This window comes from Lissotriton helveticus, chromosome 7 (assembly GCF_964261635.1).
Source record: "Lissotriton helveticus chromosome 7, aLisHel1.1, whole genome shotgun sequence".
NCBI classification, from domain to species: Eukaryota; Metazoa; Chordata; class Amphibia; order Caudata; family Salamandridae; genus Lissotriton; species Lissotriton helveticus.
The window spans coordinates 780,658,640-780,678,961 of record NC_136068.1 but is presented as its reverse complement, the minus strand read 5'-3'; the positions used below and the strand labels follow the sequence as shown (position 1 = coordinate 780,678,961).

The 20,322-nt window shown below is 40.4% G+C and overlaps 1 protein-coding gene across 1 annotated transcript in view; it reads left to right on the top strand.

The window, feature by feature from the left end:
* Positions 1-20,322, top strand: part of UBE2B (ubiquitin conjugating enzyme E2 B) — a 98,583-nt gene that overhangs the window by 21,929 nt on the left and 56,332 nt on the right. Inside the window, exons 3-4 of the mRNA XM_078653181.1 lie at positions 2,781-2,806; positions 8,765-8,854. Coding sequence (XP_078509307.1) covers positions 2,781-2,806; positions 8,765-8,854 — 116 coding nt within the window. The remainder of the gene's footprint in view (positions 1-2,780; positions 2,807-8,764; positions 8,855-20,322) is intronic.

The window sequence follows — 20,322 nt, the reverse complement described above, 5'->3', positions numbered from 1 at the left end:
TGTTGGTTCTGTGAGGAAGGGAGCATTGCACTGTTATTACCTACATCAGGAGGGGTATGCTACTGCTCGAACAGCCAGGTCTTGAGTTGTTTCCTGAAGGCGAGATGGTCCTGGGTCAGCCGAAGGTGGATGGGGAGGGAGTTCCATGTCTTGGCAGCCAGGTAAGAGAAGGATCTTCCTCCGGCGGTGGCTCTTCGGATGCGTGGTACGGCTGCGAGGGCGAGGCTGGTGGACTGTTGCTGGCGGGTGGGCGTGTGGAAGGTCAGGCGGTCGTTGAGGTACTTGGGGCCCAGGTCGTGGAGAGACTTGTGTGCGTGGGTGAGGAGCCGGAACGTGATCCTCTTGTTGACTGGGAGCCAGTGCAGGTTCCTCAGGTGGCTGGAGATGTGGCTGCGTCGGGGGACATCCAGGATGAGTCGGGCGGAGGCGTTCTGGATGCGCTGGAGTCTTTTCTGTAGCTTGGCTGTGGTTCCGGCGTAGAGGGCGTTTCCGTAGTCCAGTCGGCTGGTGACGAGTGCCTGGGTGACAGTCTTCCTGGTCTTGGTCAGGATCCAGCGGAAGATCTTGCGAAGCATACGCAGGGTGTTGAAGCACGATGAGGCGACGGCGTTGACTTGTCTGGTCATCGAGAGGGAGGAGTCCAGGATGAAGCCCAGGTTGCGTGCGTGGTCGGTTGGCTTGGGTGCGGTGCCCAGGGCTGGGGGGCCACCAGGAGTCGTCCCAGGCGGAGGGCGAAGATCCCAGGATGAGGACTTCCGTCTTGTCTGAGTTCAGTTTCAGGCGGCTGTCCTTCATCCACTCGGCGACGTCTTTCATCCCTTCGTGTAGGCAGGTTCTGGCGGTGTCGGGGTCTCTGGTGAGGGAGAGGATCAGCTGGGTGTCGTCGGCGTAAGAGATGATGTTGTGCTGGCGTGCGATGGCTGCGAGAGGTTTCATGTAGACGTTGAAGAGGGTGGGGCTGAGTGAAGATCCTTGTGGGACGCCGCAGATTACTTCGGTGGTCTCGGAGCGAAACGGGGGAGGCGGACTCTTTGTGTTCTTCCGGCGAGGAACGAGATGATCCACTCCAGTGCCTTCTCTTGGATACCGATGTTGCTGAGGCGCTGGACTAGGGTGCGGTGGCAGACCGTGTCGAACGCAGCGGAGAGGTCCAGGAGGATGAGGGCCACTGTTTCCCCTTTGTCGAGCAGGGTCCGGATGTCGTCGGTGGCTGTGATGAGGGCGGTCTCGGTGCTGTGGTTGGCTCTGAAGCCGGACTGCGAGGGGTCGAGGGATCCGTTCGTCTCGAGGAAGGCAGTCAGCTGTCTGTTGACGATCTTCTCGATGACTTTAGCAGGAAAAGGGAGGAGCGAGATGGGGCGGATGTTTTTGAGGTCGGTGGGGTCCTCTGTAGGTTTCTTCCGCAGGGCGCTGAGCTCGGCGTGCTTCCAGCTCTCCGGGAAGGTGGCGGTGTTGAGGGAGGCGTTGATGATGTTCCGGAGTTGGGGTGCGATGGTGGAGTCGGCTTTGTTGAAGACGTGGTGTGGGCAGGGGTCGGTCGGTGATCCAGAGTGGATGGTGTTCATCGTGCGGGCTGTGTCTTCGGTGGTCACCGTGGTCCAGGTGCAAAGGGTGGCGGTGGGGGGCGTTGGTTCGACGGTTGGGTGCGTGGGTGGTGCGCCGAAGCTGTTGTGGATGTCGACGATCTTGCGGTGGAAGAACGAGGCGAGGGAGTCGCAGAGGTCATGCGACGGAGTGATGTCGTTGGTGCCGGTGCTGGGGTTGGAGAACTCCTTGACGATGGTGAAGAGCTCTTTGCTGTCGTGGGCGTTATTGTTCAGTCGTTCCTTCAGGGATTTTTTCTTCTTCTTCTGTCCATGTAATACGGCACCTGAGACATACTGACTCATGAGGCCATCTGTTGACCATATACTAGCCAAAACGAATGGCATTGACGGTCCTTCCTTGCATTGTGCAACTCACTGGTTCTGAGCTTCGCTTCTCGAGTTACCGTCTCCTCTTGGTTCCTTTCGACTGTTAACCACTCTTCTATGCACTGTCATTCATCCATTTGCTTATTCACCCACTCGTGTCTCTATACAGCCTCAGACAAGAACACCAATAAATCAACAAGTACATTCAGTACATCAAAAATAACTGAACGTTTGGCTTATTGGCTTTGCCAGTGCTTCTTAAGTATAATGGGCTTTTTCAGCTTTCTTTTCCGATATGAGCGATTTGCTGAGAGGGCCTACTGACCACTAAAAGATGAGAACTGCCGTCCAACCTCTGCTCTCGGTGGACCCAGGGACGAAATGTAATAAAATAGTGTACTACTGTGCGTTGTATTGCACAGTGAAGGCTGTTGAAATACTTGGCACGTTTGTGAGTCTATATAGTGTCATATTGAAACGTACTGTGTTTTGTCTTTAGGCGGACCTGTGATTTGTGTACATCATAAAAAAATAAGTTGGGAGGGAGATATCGTGATCCATATATATCCATTGTTGGCCAGCCTCGGGATACTACTTCCTAGTCTCTCGCTACCTGTTTAAGGTTCACATATGTTAGGAATGAATAACGGTGGGGTTACTATTTTGTCAAGTCGTGATCTTAAAAAATGCGCTACCAGTCTTGATTTGAATGTCTAAAATGTGCCTACATTATTTTACGTGCCAGTTCGCTCAATAAGGCGCAAAATCCAAATAGAAATGGCTTCTTATCGTTGTGCATTTTAAAGTTTATGCTTCTTATTTTAGTGAATGATTTGTTTTCTAATGTAAATTTGTACGTTTCTCTAGGCCAGAAGGAACACCGTTTGAAGATGGTAAGTCATTTTTCATTGTCTTGTAAGTGTGTGCACGAGACTCTGCTGTCGAATAACAAATATGAAAAATACAAAGCAATACCCCGAAGCTGTACTGTTGACTCGTGTAATGGGCTTTTGTTGGTTCTGAATAATGCTTGTGGAATTGTGTAGAAAACATCAACGACGGCCTCTGCAGTGTTTGGTCGCGCCATGCAATGGCCGTATTTAGGGTGTTTATATTTAGCCTGCCTTCTAACTGGGAAGCGATGTGGCCTAATGCCTGCAGTGTTCCATGCGTCTGCTTACTAAGAAGGCAAGGGCTGTGTTTGTCAAATAACACTGTGTTGCTTATGAAACTTAAAGGGAGGTTTCATTGTGACTTAAAAGTTCACGAACTGATCCTGCTAAAAGTTCCTGCTGCAATGACTAGTTTTATAGGACCGAGTAGATAATGGACCGGCAATGTCCTGATTCAATTACTAGGACCTTCGTTTTCCTCACCGCTTCTTTTACTGAATTTTACTCATTTGGGTGGAACCAAAGTAACCCCATTGTTTTTGGCCTGATGGTTTACCTAACGTGACAGATCTGTTAAAGTCCAGCATTACTTGTCATAGATATAGATCCCAGCTACTCTTGCACTCGATTGAATAGCGATCTCATTCAGTTCATACAGCTTTGGGTTAAAAAAATTAAATACCAACAGCATTGATACCGGTAATGGCAGAAGCTGGATATACCTACATTTCCAGGAAAGTTCTTTTTTTTTTTTTTTTTATTTGTTGATCATTGCCTACCCTTTTAACTTGGTTCATTTGAAAGTGAGCCACGGAGCATGCTGTGATGAACAGAGGTAATGGGGTGTTGGAAAACGTAAAATGAGAGATACTGTGAGCGCCCTGTACAAAAGGCTGACCGCTCCAGCAGGAATAAATGAGAGCTTGAACAGTGTGAGAAGGCAAAATAACACATTGATAGCTGCCTTTCAGTGTTAAATTTCATTATTTCATCTGCTACATTTAACTTTAGTGCACATTTAAAACATCAAGCCCTTTCTTCGAGATACCTGCTAGCTAGTGCTGCTGAAGCTGATATTCTATAATCTCGCAGGAGCGTTTCTTCTAAGGTGTCAATTTACCCCACTAAACCAGTTTTGTTTTCTACGTTTTAAGATGACCTTCTTAAATGTATAGTTTGTTTACCATTAAAGAACAGGAACCGCATTTATCAGTATCTCTTGTCTCCCCTTTCCCTTCCCCCTGCAATAGTCTGGCCCGAACTTCCAGGCCAGGTCTCTGAACAGGAAAACAAGCAACTCCAGATGGGTTTCGGCCTGTTTACTTGCTGCGGGGCCCAAGTAAGCCGAAACTGGTCTGAGATTGCTTGTGTTTCTTTCTGAAGGGGTCCTGGCCTAGCAGTTTGGACTGTACTGTTCCTACTGGAGGAGGACTGAAAGCATCTGACCTATGTTCACTCAGCTCATGGAAGGGGCTTCTTCACAAAACAGTCACAGCATGTCCAGTAGAACCTGATATATATAGCTTTAGGGACAATGGGTCACCCGTGCTTCTTGTTACGACAACTTTGGTGGACGGTAAGGTGACCTGTGTTGGTATAGGAGGGAGTTGTCTGCAGAGTTGGCCATATAACTGAGGAAGGCTGTGGGTTGAACATTCTACTCTCGTAGTCCTCACACAGACTTGCGTATTAGTCTGTTCTGTTAATTTAAGCCACTTGTTTGTATGTGAGCCAATTAGACATATATCTTTTAAGGGTCAGAGCACTGACACCAAGACCTGGTAGGCAGGCCTTGGTGCACTTTCAGAGTTGAAAAAAACAGCAGTATCAGTCCAAGCCTTGCAACAGTTATGCAGAAAAAAGGGCTTTAAAACTGTAAAAGTCTACTACACAGAAATTCATGGATCATTGAAGGGATTCCCTCACGAATAAATCAGGAGCCCTGAGACTTAAAGAAACTTTGGTGAAAATGGAAAAGTCAGAACTCAGAAAAGTTTTTTTTCTTATGGGGTAAAATAAGAAAACCTTAGGACCGAGAACATCGTAAGAGACAACTACGATTCCAAATATCATTGCTTCTTTATTATATTACTTGAATTCCACCTTAGACTTGCTCGACAATAAACTATAATTCCTGATCAACTCCTCGACCTGTCTAGTTGTTACAAAAACCAGCACCTACTTGCAAATGGCTGGTGTGAGCAGGTAACCCGGTTAATAGGTGTGAGCTTCCAAATGCTTACTCTGGGGCATGTTACGGGTTGCCCATTCATCTGGTTCTGTGCTGACTAGCTCATTTCGGGTGACCATTACTTTTGGAAAGCGGTCCCAAGGGCCATGAAACAGAAACAACTGCACATGTTGATTCTTACCTCACATTCTCCCTTTCTAAATACTGAGAGCTCTGCTTCCACCGGTACTTTGTTTTGGGCGTGTCTCTGTAGATGTCCATGGGTTCATGGACCCCTGTGGAAGTCCTGTTCACTACTGGACAGTCTATTCAAATCCAAGAGAAAGATGCTACAGCGGCATATCGCTTTTTATAGGAGAAGCTGCTTTTCCTTGGGTTCCACCAATAAGCGGGTGAGGAAGCACCTTGGAGCGTGCCAGACCTGTCAGCTTCAAATCAGAATCCTTGATGCAGTAGGTGAGGAAGGAGAGGATTCTCCTACCAGATGCAAGCCATATAGCTGAAGGCTGTGTTGATGGGCTGGAGACAGGGATGCCCTCCTGACGACTTCCCATTATCCCTTTAAGGTCTTACCCAAGGATGTTCAAAGGTCTGAAGCCAGTGATCCTGCCTTTAAGGAACTTTTACACTGTATGACTTGTGGAACCAATTAGAGCTGCCAAATCCCATGTAATTGACTCAAGTAGGGGTTGGATCGCTATGCAGGAGCAGGAATCTTGTCGAAATTAAATACTGCTGGAGATTGTGAAGAGTAAAAGGGACATTTGAGGCTGAATGGTGCCGCCGGCCGGGATTGGCTGCCAGGAATCCTTTATAAGGCCAGTCCCTGGTTGCATAGTGGGCAGAGCCAGCTGCTCCAATATTTTTACTATTTAAATTGGGTGTTACCCGGAGTCATGAAAAGGTTTGGTGCTTTTACTGCTGCATAAAAAAGTGTTTAATGGTTCATTGCAATTGTAGGCTAGTTGTCTGTCTTCTCTATTGATACAATTTATTGGAAGATTTTGCTACTTTAGTAGAAGAAAACCACATATTTGCATGGTTTCAGGCAGGTTTCATTATGGAAAGTGCCAATGTGGACAATATATTGCCCCTGTCAATGCTTATTCATCGCATTTTTAAATAACTCTAACACTGCTCTATGTATGTGTTATAGAGTTTTAAACGGCTTTTGACAGAATCGATGGCAGCGTCTTTGGAAAAAACTTTTAAACTGGGGTATTCCAAAATTACCTCTAAGGACTGTTCAGCTATTGCATTGTAATGCATGAGTACAGTAAAAGCCAGGGCATAATGCCTATGTATCTAGTAAAATAAACACCAACCGTGTTGCATGCTTGCACCTGTGCTTTCCAACCCCTGTCGCAGACATGTAGAAAAGTTTTAATAACCCTAGATCATGTGCTCTAAAAATCTAATATGCTGTCCACGCAGTCTTGCTTGATAAATTCTGCAGACCATTTGCTGTTTTATTACAAGTCTTTTGTCCTACTGGAATACAAATTCAGTACCTGTAAACCCATTGTAATTCAGGTTCTTGATATTTGGTAGGAACTGAACAAAGAAGGAAAGTGTTTCTTTAATAGTCAATTGATTCTCAGAACTGCGACCTCCAAATACTTCTAGATTTGAGTTCATGGTGGAGGACGGCATCGTTGCCATTTGGCAACACATAACGACCAAGCAGCCTCTTGGTTTTGTGTTGTTCAAGTAACTGAGTTCTTGGAGCTTGGTATGTAATCACTGTTGGATTCTGAATGCACCCTCTTTAATTCAGAAGGGTGAAGACCATAGTAAAGAAGACTATGGTAGTGGCCAGCATGCATGCAGGCTATTTTCATAGACCAAGAAGGAACGAAGCTGAAGCCACAGGTATTCACAATCTAAACATTAATGTTCTCCCTGAGAGTACAGAGAAGGTTAATGTTTCTGTTTTTTAGTTCATAGAGCACGCGTTTACCTGAAGGTGGCCTGGCTCTAAAAATGTAGCATCGCTGTACTCCAGGTTTTTGAAATAAATACGGTTTAGAGACTTGCAGAATTTTAAAAGGTTTGGATCCAAATGTATCTTATAGGGGAAATTGTTCAGTGTCTGAGTTGTTACTACTGAAAAAGCTTGTCTGCCAAATCTTGCCCTGCGATAGTTGGACGTTACTGCAAGAATGGAAGAGGCAGAACGTAGCAATCTGGAGGGTATGGGGGGCGAAGGGCGAAGAGTGTGTGTAGGACATGTAGTAAGTGTGGTGTACAGAATAGAATGCCTTATGGCATAAACAGTGGGCTTTAAACCCGCTTCTTTTCTGCATTGGGAGCCAATGATTTTTTCAGCGTTTGAGTGCAGATTTTGTGAACATTACAAATGCCTAATAGCATTGTTGCTGCAGAGTGAGTCCTGAATTGGCTGCAATCGGTGCTTCAGTTAAGCTGAAAGACCCAACAAACATCATATTGCAGTAATCCAATCTGCTGATCATCAGGGATTGTTCAAATAACTGCTTAGATGTTTTCGGGATGAAAGATAAGGTTTTGTTTAGTACCTATATAAATGAGGAAACAGGTTGTGCTATGATAGATCCTATCGGCATTAGCAGGAGTGGGATATTTAACCTGTGTATAGGAGCAGCAGATTTTTGTATCTGCTCCAAAATATGATGCAAACTTTTAATCATGGAAGCCTCCAGCCGATTCAAACTTAGTGCCACCAGTGATCCCTAAAGTCCTATCTCTACTGCCACAGACTTCTGCTTCCGTGATGTGAATGTCGATCCAGCAGCCTCCCCAGTGGAAAGAGGAACTGTTGGGTGACACTGAGGGCGACATTGAGGATCTAGAAATAAACCATCCTGAGGATGAGCAGACTAGTGAAATGGGCAAATACGTAGCCCCAGATGATGGTTGTTCTGACCACCCACAGTGTTGGTCTAACCGATATCGTGGAGTTTTTGTTGTTGTATTCTGATACCTAGAGCTTGCAGACTTTTGACATTCTCATGTCATCAGTGGCAAAAGTACGTTCTATCTTTGATTTTAAAGACCAGTTCAGAAAGTCAACAGTTTTTGCAAGTAGAGAACAGTTTTGGCTGGAAGACCAGTCATGTACATGATGTCACTTATGAGCTATCGCAAAATCGTGGGTTAGAGGAGCTCAAGGTTTCCTCACCTTATGGGTAAGTACATTGTCTTTTATTTGTCAATTCGAAAGATCTAAAAAAATAAAAAAAAACCTGCCAATTGAAGGTACTGTTTTTAAATAATTTTTTGTTTGCTTTGCTGATTAGTGGGGTTACACATCTAGCTCTACTACTGACTGCCTTGGAAAAAACGAGTGTTCTGAAAAACCTTGTGGCGCGTGCAGCTAAACCCTTGTGTTTTCTACCGCCAATGTTAGAGCACTCTAAAGGAGATGCGTGCTCATATCCACAGTATTATGAATTATTGACTTGCTTAGGAATGGCACTGTGCCTTTCTATTCTCTAGGGTGAATGTACACGCACAAGCTAGCTGTTGATGTGCAGTTGATAGCCTTCAATCTCTCAGTAAGACACCACACCAGTATATTGATCATAATGCTTAATGGTCTTGATTGTTGACCATTTATTTCTTATTTGTAAGGACCCTGGTGACTGCCTCGAGGTTGTGATCATTGTCTTGGCTTGCAAAGTAGACCTCCCTTACGTTTTTTAAACTGCTCCTATTGTAACCATAAAGTGCGAGATTTTTGATGTGGGTAATTTTCTAAGAATAAAGACTTTGTCCTTTTCTTGCAGGTACATTTAAGCTGGTAATAGAATTTTCAGAAGAATATCCAAATAAACCTCCAACTGTTAGATTTGTATCAAAAATGTTCCATCCGAATGGTAAGCACATCAGCGCCTTTTCATACGTTGAACAAAATACATGCATACAACTATGTTCAATGTCGTTTTCGGAAGGATTCAGTAGTATTGCAGATCTCCATTTTGCTTTTGTGTGTATTTGCGAGTTGCTTATATAGCGCAGACTGTAATATTCATTATTTCAGTGCATTTGTTATTCAGCCTAAAATGAATGATGAGGAAGCAAACTGAATAGTTTTTTTTGCACAGAGGAAGAGTGTTTTTTATTGCTTTACTAAAGGATAGCGCTAATGAGCCCTCTGCTCTCCAAGCGTTGGTAAGCAGTATATAAAGACTAAGAATTATCATTGTATTTTTCATGTACTTAAACGTACCGCTTACAAAAAAGTATGGACCTCTGCAGTTTCAAGTTCAGTTGTTTCTAGACCCATTCAGTGGGAAAGATCCCTGGCTGTTGATAACTTTATTCAATGTGAGGGATTTGATGGCCTTTTCTAAAAGAACAGATGGCTGTCCTTTACTTTTATGCAACATGTAAATAATGCTAAACCTCGGAGTCATTTTTTATGTGTGCTACATGGCTTGTAAGATTGCTGTAAATCCCGTGTAGATTCTTTCGCCTCGTCCGATAAAGTGTGCCTACGAACTTTGGCTATGTGATTTACAGAAGATGTAAGTCTTGTAAAACAAATGAATAAAAACTGGGAGGCTATATAGCGTCAAAAATATGAAATAAGAAGGAAAGACTAACGAGGGAATGTCTCCTCTCACTGTAGGCAGCTGGTGTAGACCACTTTTTCAGGATCAAAATATCCATAATAAACCACAACCAGTCGCATATTAGTAACCTGCATGCTGGTCTATATATGCTAGTTTCTGCACCATTTCCAACATTACTCACACTTGTAGCCTCACGAGGTGATAGTGATGCATCAAACAGAGAAACTTACATGTTGTCGTTTAATACCAGCACCTTACTGGTTGCAGTGACTAACTCCTTGCAGGAACCGGTACTGGTACATGCCTCCTGCAAGAGAAGTTTTAAGTCCTGGGCAAAGTTGACAGTTGCCCCCACCATCCAATGTACCCTTGTTTAAAGTGAGCGGGACAGTGGACATTCTTGTTATAATAATTTTGCTCATTACAAAATAAACTTATTTTCTAATTTGACAGCCGAGCATGCTTAACAGAAACGTAAGGCCAGATTTACCTTTCATGCCAAGGGAGGAAAAGCAGCGCAAACTCTTGCAAGCACATTTACACATTTACTTTCCAGCACAAAAGGTATTTTGCTCTGGAAAAGTACCCTTTCTGAGTACAGATAGTGCTTTGTGCCACTTTTCGTCTAGGGGCCATTAATTAGTTTTGATTTGGCGGGTTAGTACAAGCACCCATAGTAGATTGGACTTTGCGTCAAAAATACAACTACTCTTTGAAGCAGGTGTTAACATGATACATGTTTTTATTTCTCTAAAGGTTCCTCGCAGTGCATGTGCACTGCACTTTACTGCACACATACAGTGTTTAGTATGCTTCAGTCCAGACATAGTATTTTTTTCTGGAAGGATATGCTTTCAGTGCAACTCCTATACTAGACAGCGCATACACATCTCCACCAAGGTGCAAAGGTTGTTTGTGGCACTGGACAGCTTGTTTGTGAACCACCAAAGGGGTAGTGAACAGTGGCAGGCCATTTGTTCAAAAATAAATGCGCTGCTTTCTCCCCATTGCGCAGCACAGTGCAGTAACTCTGCCACCTAGGGTGTAAACGTGGCCTGCCCAGCCTTAGCCCTCGTACTCTCAGGCAGATTGTGGCAATAAAAAAAAAAAAAAAAAGCTTTGTGTCATTTCTCTCTCCGTACTTCACCCCACATCTTCAGTCTTGACCCTCTCTCTCAGCCTCTCTCCTCCTCTATGTACCTTCATACTCAATCTGTACCATACTTTCACTTTCCTCGCCTCTCTCTCGGCATACCCAAAATACCTCATTATTTCTTCTCTCTTAGGACCTTAGCCACGCTGTCACTGACTGTGTGCCTGCATTTATATCAGTCACTCTCTGTCCTCACTTTCTCCCTCAACTCTTTCTCTACATTAGCTCTTTGACCTCGCTACACTTTTTTCCATCTGAGCTTCCTATATCTCTCCGCCATCTGCTTCACTTTTCACACATCTGTCTTACCTCGCCTTTCTTTCTCTCTTGATCCAGCGGGCTATAGAAAATATATCATAAACTACGCTACCCAACTTCATAACCTATAAACAAAATTCTATACTAAATATGGACCCATTTATGAACCTGATATATTTTGGGCCTACTGAATCAGGTGGTCAGAATAAATCTATATACACATTATCTACAAACTATATACATTTTTATACATTTGCAGAAAGAATATTGTCATTAGAATAAAACCCAACCATTTAAACGACCACCATAGGTGACGTGATCTAGCTAATGGTAACCTATACTTCTAAATAATCAAGACCAGCTTGTTTGTCAAAAGTAAGATTTTATTTTCTAAATTATGGTATATATGTTGTAAGTTTTATAAATGAAATTTATTTGCAATAAAGCAAGCATGATGGTAAGAAATATGAGAAAAATACAATTTAAGCAATTGAAACAATTTTAAAGAAATTATATAAAGTTTAGCATTTCTAAAATCTATTTCCCTAACTGAGCTAAATAGACAGAAATTAAAGTAAAGATCTTTGAGGATTCTTACGTGCTCCACGCAAAGTACAGCAGCACATCACCCTCATCGGAAAGTCAGAAAGCAGCAGCCAGCCCAACCCTAAGGGCATGACTTTTTATACCTTTCTACGTTAACTAAACTAGCAAAGGAAAGTTTTCAAAAATCCTCGACGTCCCATTGGCTGAGAGTGACAAGTGACATGTCACCCGATTCTTAAAAAGTTCCACAAAATCATGTCTTACAAAGACCATTGTCTCTTCCACGTGAAGCCAGAAGCTTCCTGCGATTGCAACTTTGTATTAAGTCATCCTCGCAGCTTCCATAGTCTTTCAGTATAACTTCCGCGGATGCCAAGTTAAAGACTGACAAAAAGTTCACTTTCGACCTTGGCCATGTCCGACAGAATGATGTCAGCTCATCAGTTTTTGCTTTGTGAATGCAGCTTCAATAAACGTTTTAATTCAAAATGGGCGTCTCGTGACTTTCTGCAGAATTATAGATCAGCTCTTTTTCTGCGGCTCAAATAACTAGGCCCAAAAGCAGGCAACTTATGTTTTCTAGTATAAAACAAACACAAGAAAAGTATTAATGTAAGAAATAAAGTATATTCTGTATCCACCCCATGGTTTACTAATTAATTAACCCACCCGATTAATCAAAATGTTACCTAGCTAGTGCAAACAAATAAAGCAGCGTTTATATTTACCAGTCTCCGTTTTTCTATGAGACCCATATGCACCTAGAATAGTAGAAATGACATCACACAGACAAGGAAAAGCAAAACAAGCACATGCTTCTTTTAAGTTTGCAGCAGTTAGTAATGACAAAAACGAAAACAATAAATTATTTTATTATTTTGCACGAACAAAAAGATGCAACATTTATGCACGTTTATGAGCACACATGTTAGTCCCCCCACGTGTAAAGTTTAATCTAAGTTGTATTAGCACGACATATCACAAATCATTAATAATTTTATTCATATTATGGAAATGTGACTTTGCGAGTTTAAACAAAATTTTGTTTTCTATCTCGCTCCATCAACTCCCTCATCTGGTGATTAACAAATCACCACACCAGCATTCAAAATGTTGGTAAATTAATTTTTAAGAAATCGATTCAAATTCATTTGTATTAGTAAACCTAAAAATCTGTTTCAGCATAATCTTTGCAATTAACATGACGCTCTCTATGTAACTCCTGTAACTCGATCTCCCTTTCCTCTTCTTTTCTGAGTTTATAAATTCTCTTCTTTTCCTTCAACTGTTTCTTTCTTTTATGTAACAAACAACCTACTTTAGTCAAAATAAAAATGAATACTATTATAATCAAAGGTGCCAGAATCTTGCCAAGAATTGAACTTCCGATATTATGAAACCAGTTTTTAATTGCTTGAAACCTTTTTGAAAGTTTCCCTGTAAATTCTTCTTCTTCTAAAGGAATTATCTCTGAATGCATTTGTGTAATATTCTTAATATACATTTCAATATTCTTACTTTCATCAGGTATATATGTACAGCAATGTTGGACATGTAAAATGCCACAGACTCCTCCCTCTTTTGCTAGGAGTATGTCTAAAGCAAGACGATCTTGAATTACCATGGATCTAATTGCAATAACTTCAACATTCACTAATTGAAACCCATCAGCAGTGTCAGTTGATAATCTATCAACTATAGTGGACAATTTTCTGATTCTCCCTGCATTTAGGGTTATACCAACAAAAGGTATTACAGCTTGAAAAATATCTCCCAGAACTTCAGTAAAAGTTTCTCTTTTAGCTCTATTTACATAATTATGAATTTTAAACAATCCTTCTGAATCTCTGTCAACATGAAACACTTTAGGAAAAACAATTCCCACATAACAAGTTCCATACCAATGGTCTGGAAGGTTATAGTAAGCTTTGTCACCACAAACAAAATAAATTCCAGGAAATATAGGATCTTTTCCACCTTTAAATCCCCAACCTCCCATAATCTGATAAGTATCTTCACAGTTGCTTGCACCTACAAAATAATTATCAAAAAGTGTATTATCTCTTCTAATGCAAAGCTTTCCACTAACAGGTTTGTCTATGTGAATTGCAATATTTTCAAGCATTTTGCCATTTAATTTCTCATCCTCTTTTTGCCAGAAGGATGACTTAGTCTGCTTGACTAATTCATTTCTCTTATAAATTGCTCTTCTCTCCTCAACCATATTCAAAAATTTCTTTCCTTCAGCACTTAATTTACATGTTAGATTATTCTTATAAGCATACTCGTAAGTGAGTTCGTTAGTAACAAGGAAATATTCTCTCAATTGTTTTGCTTTCTTATGCTTATTTAAAACATTATCAATCTTAACATTAGCAAAAATCTCATCATAATTTGAATAGTAATATTCTAAACGACCAGTTTGATAAAATAAACTAGTTAATACACTACATGTTACAGCATAAGTGAGAGGAAGCATATTATATGTTACTCCCTCAGAAACAGAAGCAGGTAACTTAACACAGACATAACAGTCCTTTGCATCCATTACCTTTACATATTCACTCAATAGCTTTGTGAATGTATTGCTTGAAAAATCACCTATTGATTTATCTTGATGAATGTTAGGCTGATGATCAATAACTTTTGCAGATGCACTATGTTTAGTTTGGCTAATCAGAGCTTTGCTTGTTATGTTAACTTTGTGTAATTCTCTATTCATTTCTAAAGGGATAATCACAGCTAGTATTAACCAGAGCAGAACTAAAATGAGCAGACACACCAGAGTCATCTTACAGCATCTTTTAAAAACAGAACATTTTGAAGTGCTCTCCTTAACGTAAGGCATTTTTAGGTTAGTTTTAGCCTCAAAAATAAAATTAAAAATAAATTTTAAAATTTATATACACCCCCCTTTTAAAATATATTTTTCTTTTATAACTCTAAACAAGATTTCTTCGACCTTATGTCATACATAAGTTTTCTTGTACTAAACAGTTTTTCTTCGACCTTGTGTCAACTAACAGGATTTCTTCAGCCTTTTGCCAAATTAATAATTTTGTACTTCAATCATTGTCACTAATTTCTTGGATTTCGTTTTCTTCTTCACTACTATCATATATGTCAATAACAGGTGGAATTACTAAGTAAGTCCACTCAGGAGACTTGTATTTCTGGTTTGGTCTAATTATTCTCTTCCCTTTTCTCGATATCACTTCAATTTTTCTTCCAACTCCAACTTCTTTTCCTGGACTCTTTTGACTACTTATTTCTTCAACTTGTTCTATTGGCTTTTTGATCAATCTGACTCTCAATCTTCCACCAGGCCAGTAGTCTGCTTTTCTCACGTACTTCTTCTTTGGTTCAGAATTATTTGATTCTGACTTCCAAGTCCTTTTCTTTCCGTTTTCACTTCCACCTTCCACGTCACTTTCTTCAGTTTCGTAGTCTGAAATTTCAATTGACTCAGGAACTTCTCTATTCGGCAATTTCACTCCTTCAGGAACTTCACTTTGTTTTCCATCACTGGTACTCGGTAATTCGTTCTCTTCTTCTTCTTCAATTACCTCTAGCTTCCCAGATTTCGGATTTCTGTTCCTTACTTCAGAGCTTGTTCTCTGCCTTTCGGTACTCTCCTGGTCTGAAACTTCTTTTGGTTCGGCTTCTTTGTCTTCAATAGAGACAACCGAATCCTCAGTTATCTTTCCTTTTAACAGATTCTCTTCACCTTCAGAATCTATTTCAATTATTTCTAAGTCTTTTCTTGTCAGATTTCCATTCACTGGCACAGTTTCCAGATGTCGACTTTCTTGTCGATCTTCAGAATCTGGAATTACTTCACCTTCTGTTCTGTCTTCTGCTTCAGAATCAGAATCATCTGTGGTATCACTTTCAACATCAGAACTCTCAGGAGTTGGTACTGGAATAGTATGACTTGGATGAATCCAGCGCTTCAATCCTCTGCACTTTACAGCATTAGTAGTGATCAAGATTACCTGCCTAGGTTTCTGCCATCTAGGAGATAGACAATTCCTCCTCCGATGTACTTTCGTTCTGACCCAATCGCCAGGTCTCAGATCATGAGTCAAAACTTTTTCATTTGATTGAGCTTCAGTTCCCACCTGATTAGACACAGAAGTTACCATATCAGATAACCTTTTACAGTAATCCAAAATTGCACTGTCATTTATGCTCAACAGTTTACCTACAGGTACAAAAGCTTGCCTCATAACTCTTCCCATTAAAATTTCATGAGGACTCAGACCTGTCTTTTTATCTGGTGTACTTCTTAATGACATCAAAACAAGTGGAAGAGCATCAGTCCACTTAACTCCTGTCTCTAGACACATTTTTCCAATTCTGTTTTTGATAGTTCCATTTATTTGTTCGACTACACCTGATGCCTCTGGTCTGTATGCACAGTGTATTTTCTGCTCAATGCTCAAAGCTTCACAAATTAACTTCAACAGTTTGTTATCAAAATGGCTTCCTCCATCACTCTCAATAGTAACTGGAAAACCGTACCTTGGGATGATTTCTCTGAGCATTAGTTTTGCTACTGTAATTGAATCACAATGTCGTGTAGGGAAAGCCTCTACCCATCTTGAGAATAAGCATACAATTACAAGTACATATTTCAAACAGTTGTGTAAGGGCATTTCAATGAAATCTATTTGTAACCTGGTAAAGGGACCACCTTCTCGACCAATTATTCCTGTCCCCACCACTGATTTTCTGTTTGGATTCATTTGTTGGCATGACAAACACCTTTGACAAAAAGATTCTGCAATGGTTCTAAATTTTGTATTGAACCATGTTTCTCTAAAAAGTCTGACCATAGAATCTCTTCCTAAATGTGCAGGACCATGATATAATCTGGCCATGTCAGCAATCAAGCAATTTGGTAAAACTATTCTGCCATCTTTGTAAACCCACACTCCATCTTCTTCACGTGGTCTACAATCTGATCTTAACCATAGGTCTTTTTCTTCATCATCTGCTTCGTTTTGTAAATCTCTAATCTCATGCCATGTTTCTACAACAGTTGTTAGCATTAATGAATTTGAATCAGTTTCTTTACTCCTCTCCCGATTGTATGAATAATTTTTCCTTGCGCAGTACTTTGCTGTTTCGTCTGCGAAGGCATTTCCCTTGGAAATATAATCAGTTCCTCTAGTGTGCGCTGCACACTTGACTATGGCAATTTCTTTTGGCAATTGTATTGCTTCAATTAATCTTCTAATGAAAACTGCATTTTTAATTGGTGATCCTGTTGATGTCATGTATCCTCTCTGTGACCAGAGTTGTCCATAATCATGTACAACTCCGTACCCATACTGACTATCAGTAATGATGGTAACTCTAATATCTTTTGATATTTCACATGCACGAATTAAAGCAATCAATTCAGCCACTTGTGCTGAACGAACTCCTTCAAGACATGATGCTTCTTCAACATCTACAACTGTACAAACTGAGTATGAAGCTTTCAAGACACCTCCTTCGGATCTTAAGCATGAGCCATCTACAAAGTAGACAAAATCCGATTCAGACAAAGGTCTGTCTTTGATGTCTTTTCTTGGTTTTGTGCAGAATTCCATGACATCTAAACATTCATGTTCAGTTTCAATATCATCAACAATTTCAGAATCAGGCAGCAATGTAGAAGGATTCAGATTCAAACATCTTGAAATCGAAACATTATCTGCTCCCAGTATGATTTTCTCATACTTTGTCAATCTGCTACTTGTTAAATGTTGAGTCTTACCTCTTGTCAGTAATATTTCAACTGAATGAGGCACAAAAACTTTCACAGGAAATCCCATAATGATTCCTTCACTTTGTTCGAGGCTGATACTTGTAGCTGCAACTGCTTTCAAACAACCTGGTAATGCTTTTGCAATTGGATCAAGAACTGCGGAGAAGTATGCAATAGGTTTCTTTAGATTTCCATGTCTCTGTATTAATACAGATAATGCACATCCTTCTCTCTCACTGCAATACAGTTCAAAATCTTTCTCATAATTTGGCATACCCAAAGCAGGAGCTTGGCATAAGCTCTTTTTCAGGTTCTCAAAAGATTCCATCTCAGCATCATTGAGAATAATTGGATCTTTTACATCTGATTTGGTCAATCTTTGTAGTGGTTTTGCAATTACTGAAAATCCACTTATCCATTGTCGACAGTAACCTACCATTCCCAGGAACATTCTGACCTGTCTTTGTGTTCTTGGCGGTAACATTGCTTGAATCATTTTTATTCTCTCTATTGTTACTTGTCTTTTTCCTTTTGCAATTCTGTGACCAAGATATTTTATTTCTTGTTTGCAAAACTGTAGTTTTGCTGGGGACACTTTATGTCCTTCTTCTGCAAGGCGATTTAACAGAATTATTGTGTCTGTTACACAATTTTCTCTTGTCTTTGCAGCTATTAACAAATCATCAATATACTGCACCAGCGTAGACCTACCTGGTAAGTCTAAATCTTCTAGTGATCTTTTTAACAATTCATTAAAGATTGAAGGACTTTCTGTATAGCCCTGAGGGATTCTTGTCCATCCAAGGGTCTTACCTTGGAATCTGAAAGCAAAAATTTCATAACTATCTGGGTGTAAGGGAACAGTAAAGAATGCATTGCAAAGGTCGATGACTGTATACCATTCAGCATCATGTGGAATCTGAAATAGAATTACTGCTGGATTTGGAACCACAGGACAACATGGAATGACAATTTGATTAACCTTTCTCAAATCTTGTACGATTCTAAATGTTCCGTTAGACTTTTTAACTCCCATAATTGGTGAATTACAAGAGCTACTCTTCATTTCCTTTAATACACCTTGCTTGATTAACTTTTCAATTATAGGTGTAATACCTTCAATTGTTTCTAATTTCATTTTATACTGTGGAGTGTTTGGAAATTCTATTCCCTGTTTCAATGCAATTTTAACAGGATCTACGTTTTTCATCAGACCCATCTCATTCCCAGTAAAATCCCATATTTCAGATTTCACTGTTTCTTTTAGCTCTTCAGGTAAATCCTTTTCTTCAAATGCAGGAAACAATTTTGTTTCTTCTGCTTCCATCATCATCATTGTCATTCTGTACAAACCATCTTCCTCCATTGTTTGTAACTCAACTCCTTCAGGAGAACAATATATTCTGCAATTCATTTTACATAGGATGTCTCTGCCTAATAGATTTACTGGACTACTGTTACAAACCACAAATCTGTGTTTGTCTCTGTAATTTCCAATTTCAACTGGTACTGGATCAGTTAAGTCTGTTTTAATTTGCTGATTACTTACTCCCACAACTTGGATGGTATCCCCAGAGAGAGGTAGGTTTTCAATTTCCACTGATCTAACAGTAGAACGGGTAGCACCAGTGTCCACTAGAAAAGTGATGTCTACATCATTAACTTTCCCGTTTACATAAGGACCAGACTGGTCAACCTCAAGAGTGGCTCCAACAACACACTCTTCCTCCTCTCTCGGGCACCGTCAGCAATAATCATCAGAATCACTGTCTTGACTTTCTGTTAATAAAAATTGTTGTGAAGCATTTTGCATTTGAACCTTTTGCTGCTTTTGCTGTTTTTGTGGTTTTATTACCTGTTCACATCCCTGAAATCCCACGTTTGGATTATATTTTTGAACTCCCCCACAATTCGGAAAAGGTGGTTGTGGCAACTGGTCTTGACGATTATTCACCTGTTGTTGTTGCTGTTGTTGTAACTGTCGCTGAATATTAAATTCATTTAACCCCTGTTGCATCTGTAGCTGTTGCTGCAGGTTAACACCATTCTGCATCTGTGGATTCAATAAGGGATTCTTTGAGTTTCTAGGAGGATGAGGACACTCGTCCCTCCAATGTCCAATTTCGCCACAATTAAAACAAGGTAATCTTTGTTTCAGCTCTTCTATCTTTGGGCTAAATTTCTTTGGGAAATTATTACCTTTAAACTTTCCTTGTATCTGGTTTGTATTTCCAGTTTGAACAAAATTAGTGTTCTTATTTCCCATGCTGGCAATCTGTTGCTCAGCCACCTTTACCTGAGCCCACATGGCTTTCTCCTTCAACTTCTTCTGTTTTACTTCTAATTCATCGCTACAATATTTTGCCTTTCTTAGAATATCATCTACAGATAGTGCTTGCCATCCGACAATACTAGTTCTGATCATTTCTCCAATTTCAGGTTTTAGTCCGTAAACAAATCTATAGATAAAATGACTCATGTCTTTTTCATCTAATTTTTCATAACCACTGTATTGTTTAAAGATTAACAATAGTCTTTCATAAAAAGAATGAACTGATTCTTTTGTTTCCTGTTCTGTTCTTTCTATTTTAACCCAATCAACTTCTTTGGGTGGAATTTTGTTTTTCATCCAAACAATTACTTTCTCATAGAAATCCATTACAAGTGGATTTGGGGCACCTGTTTCTTTGATTCGTTCAGGTTCTGCTTTTGGCCAACTAATAGATATTTTACATTCTGTCCAAAGGTCAGATGGGACTACAATGTCAAAAAATCCATCTAAATCAATCCACAGAACTTTTGACACTTTGATAAATCTATCGACTTGCCTGTACCACTCAACTGGTTTCTCCCTCAATTTTGGAAAGTCATTTGTGAATAACAGAATGTCTTGTCTTGACCATGGGACATGAACATATCCTCCACCTGCAACTTCCCTCATTGGAAATTGTTTTGACAATTTTTCCAATCTTTCATCTTCCTTCCTTTTGGTCCATTTCACTCTCCATTTGTTCAGTTCTCCTAGCTTTTTGATATAGACAATCAAATCTTTAA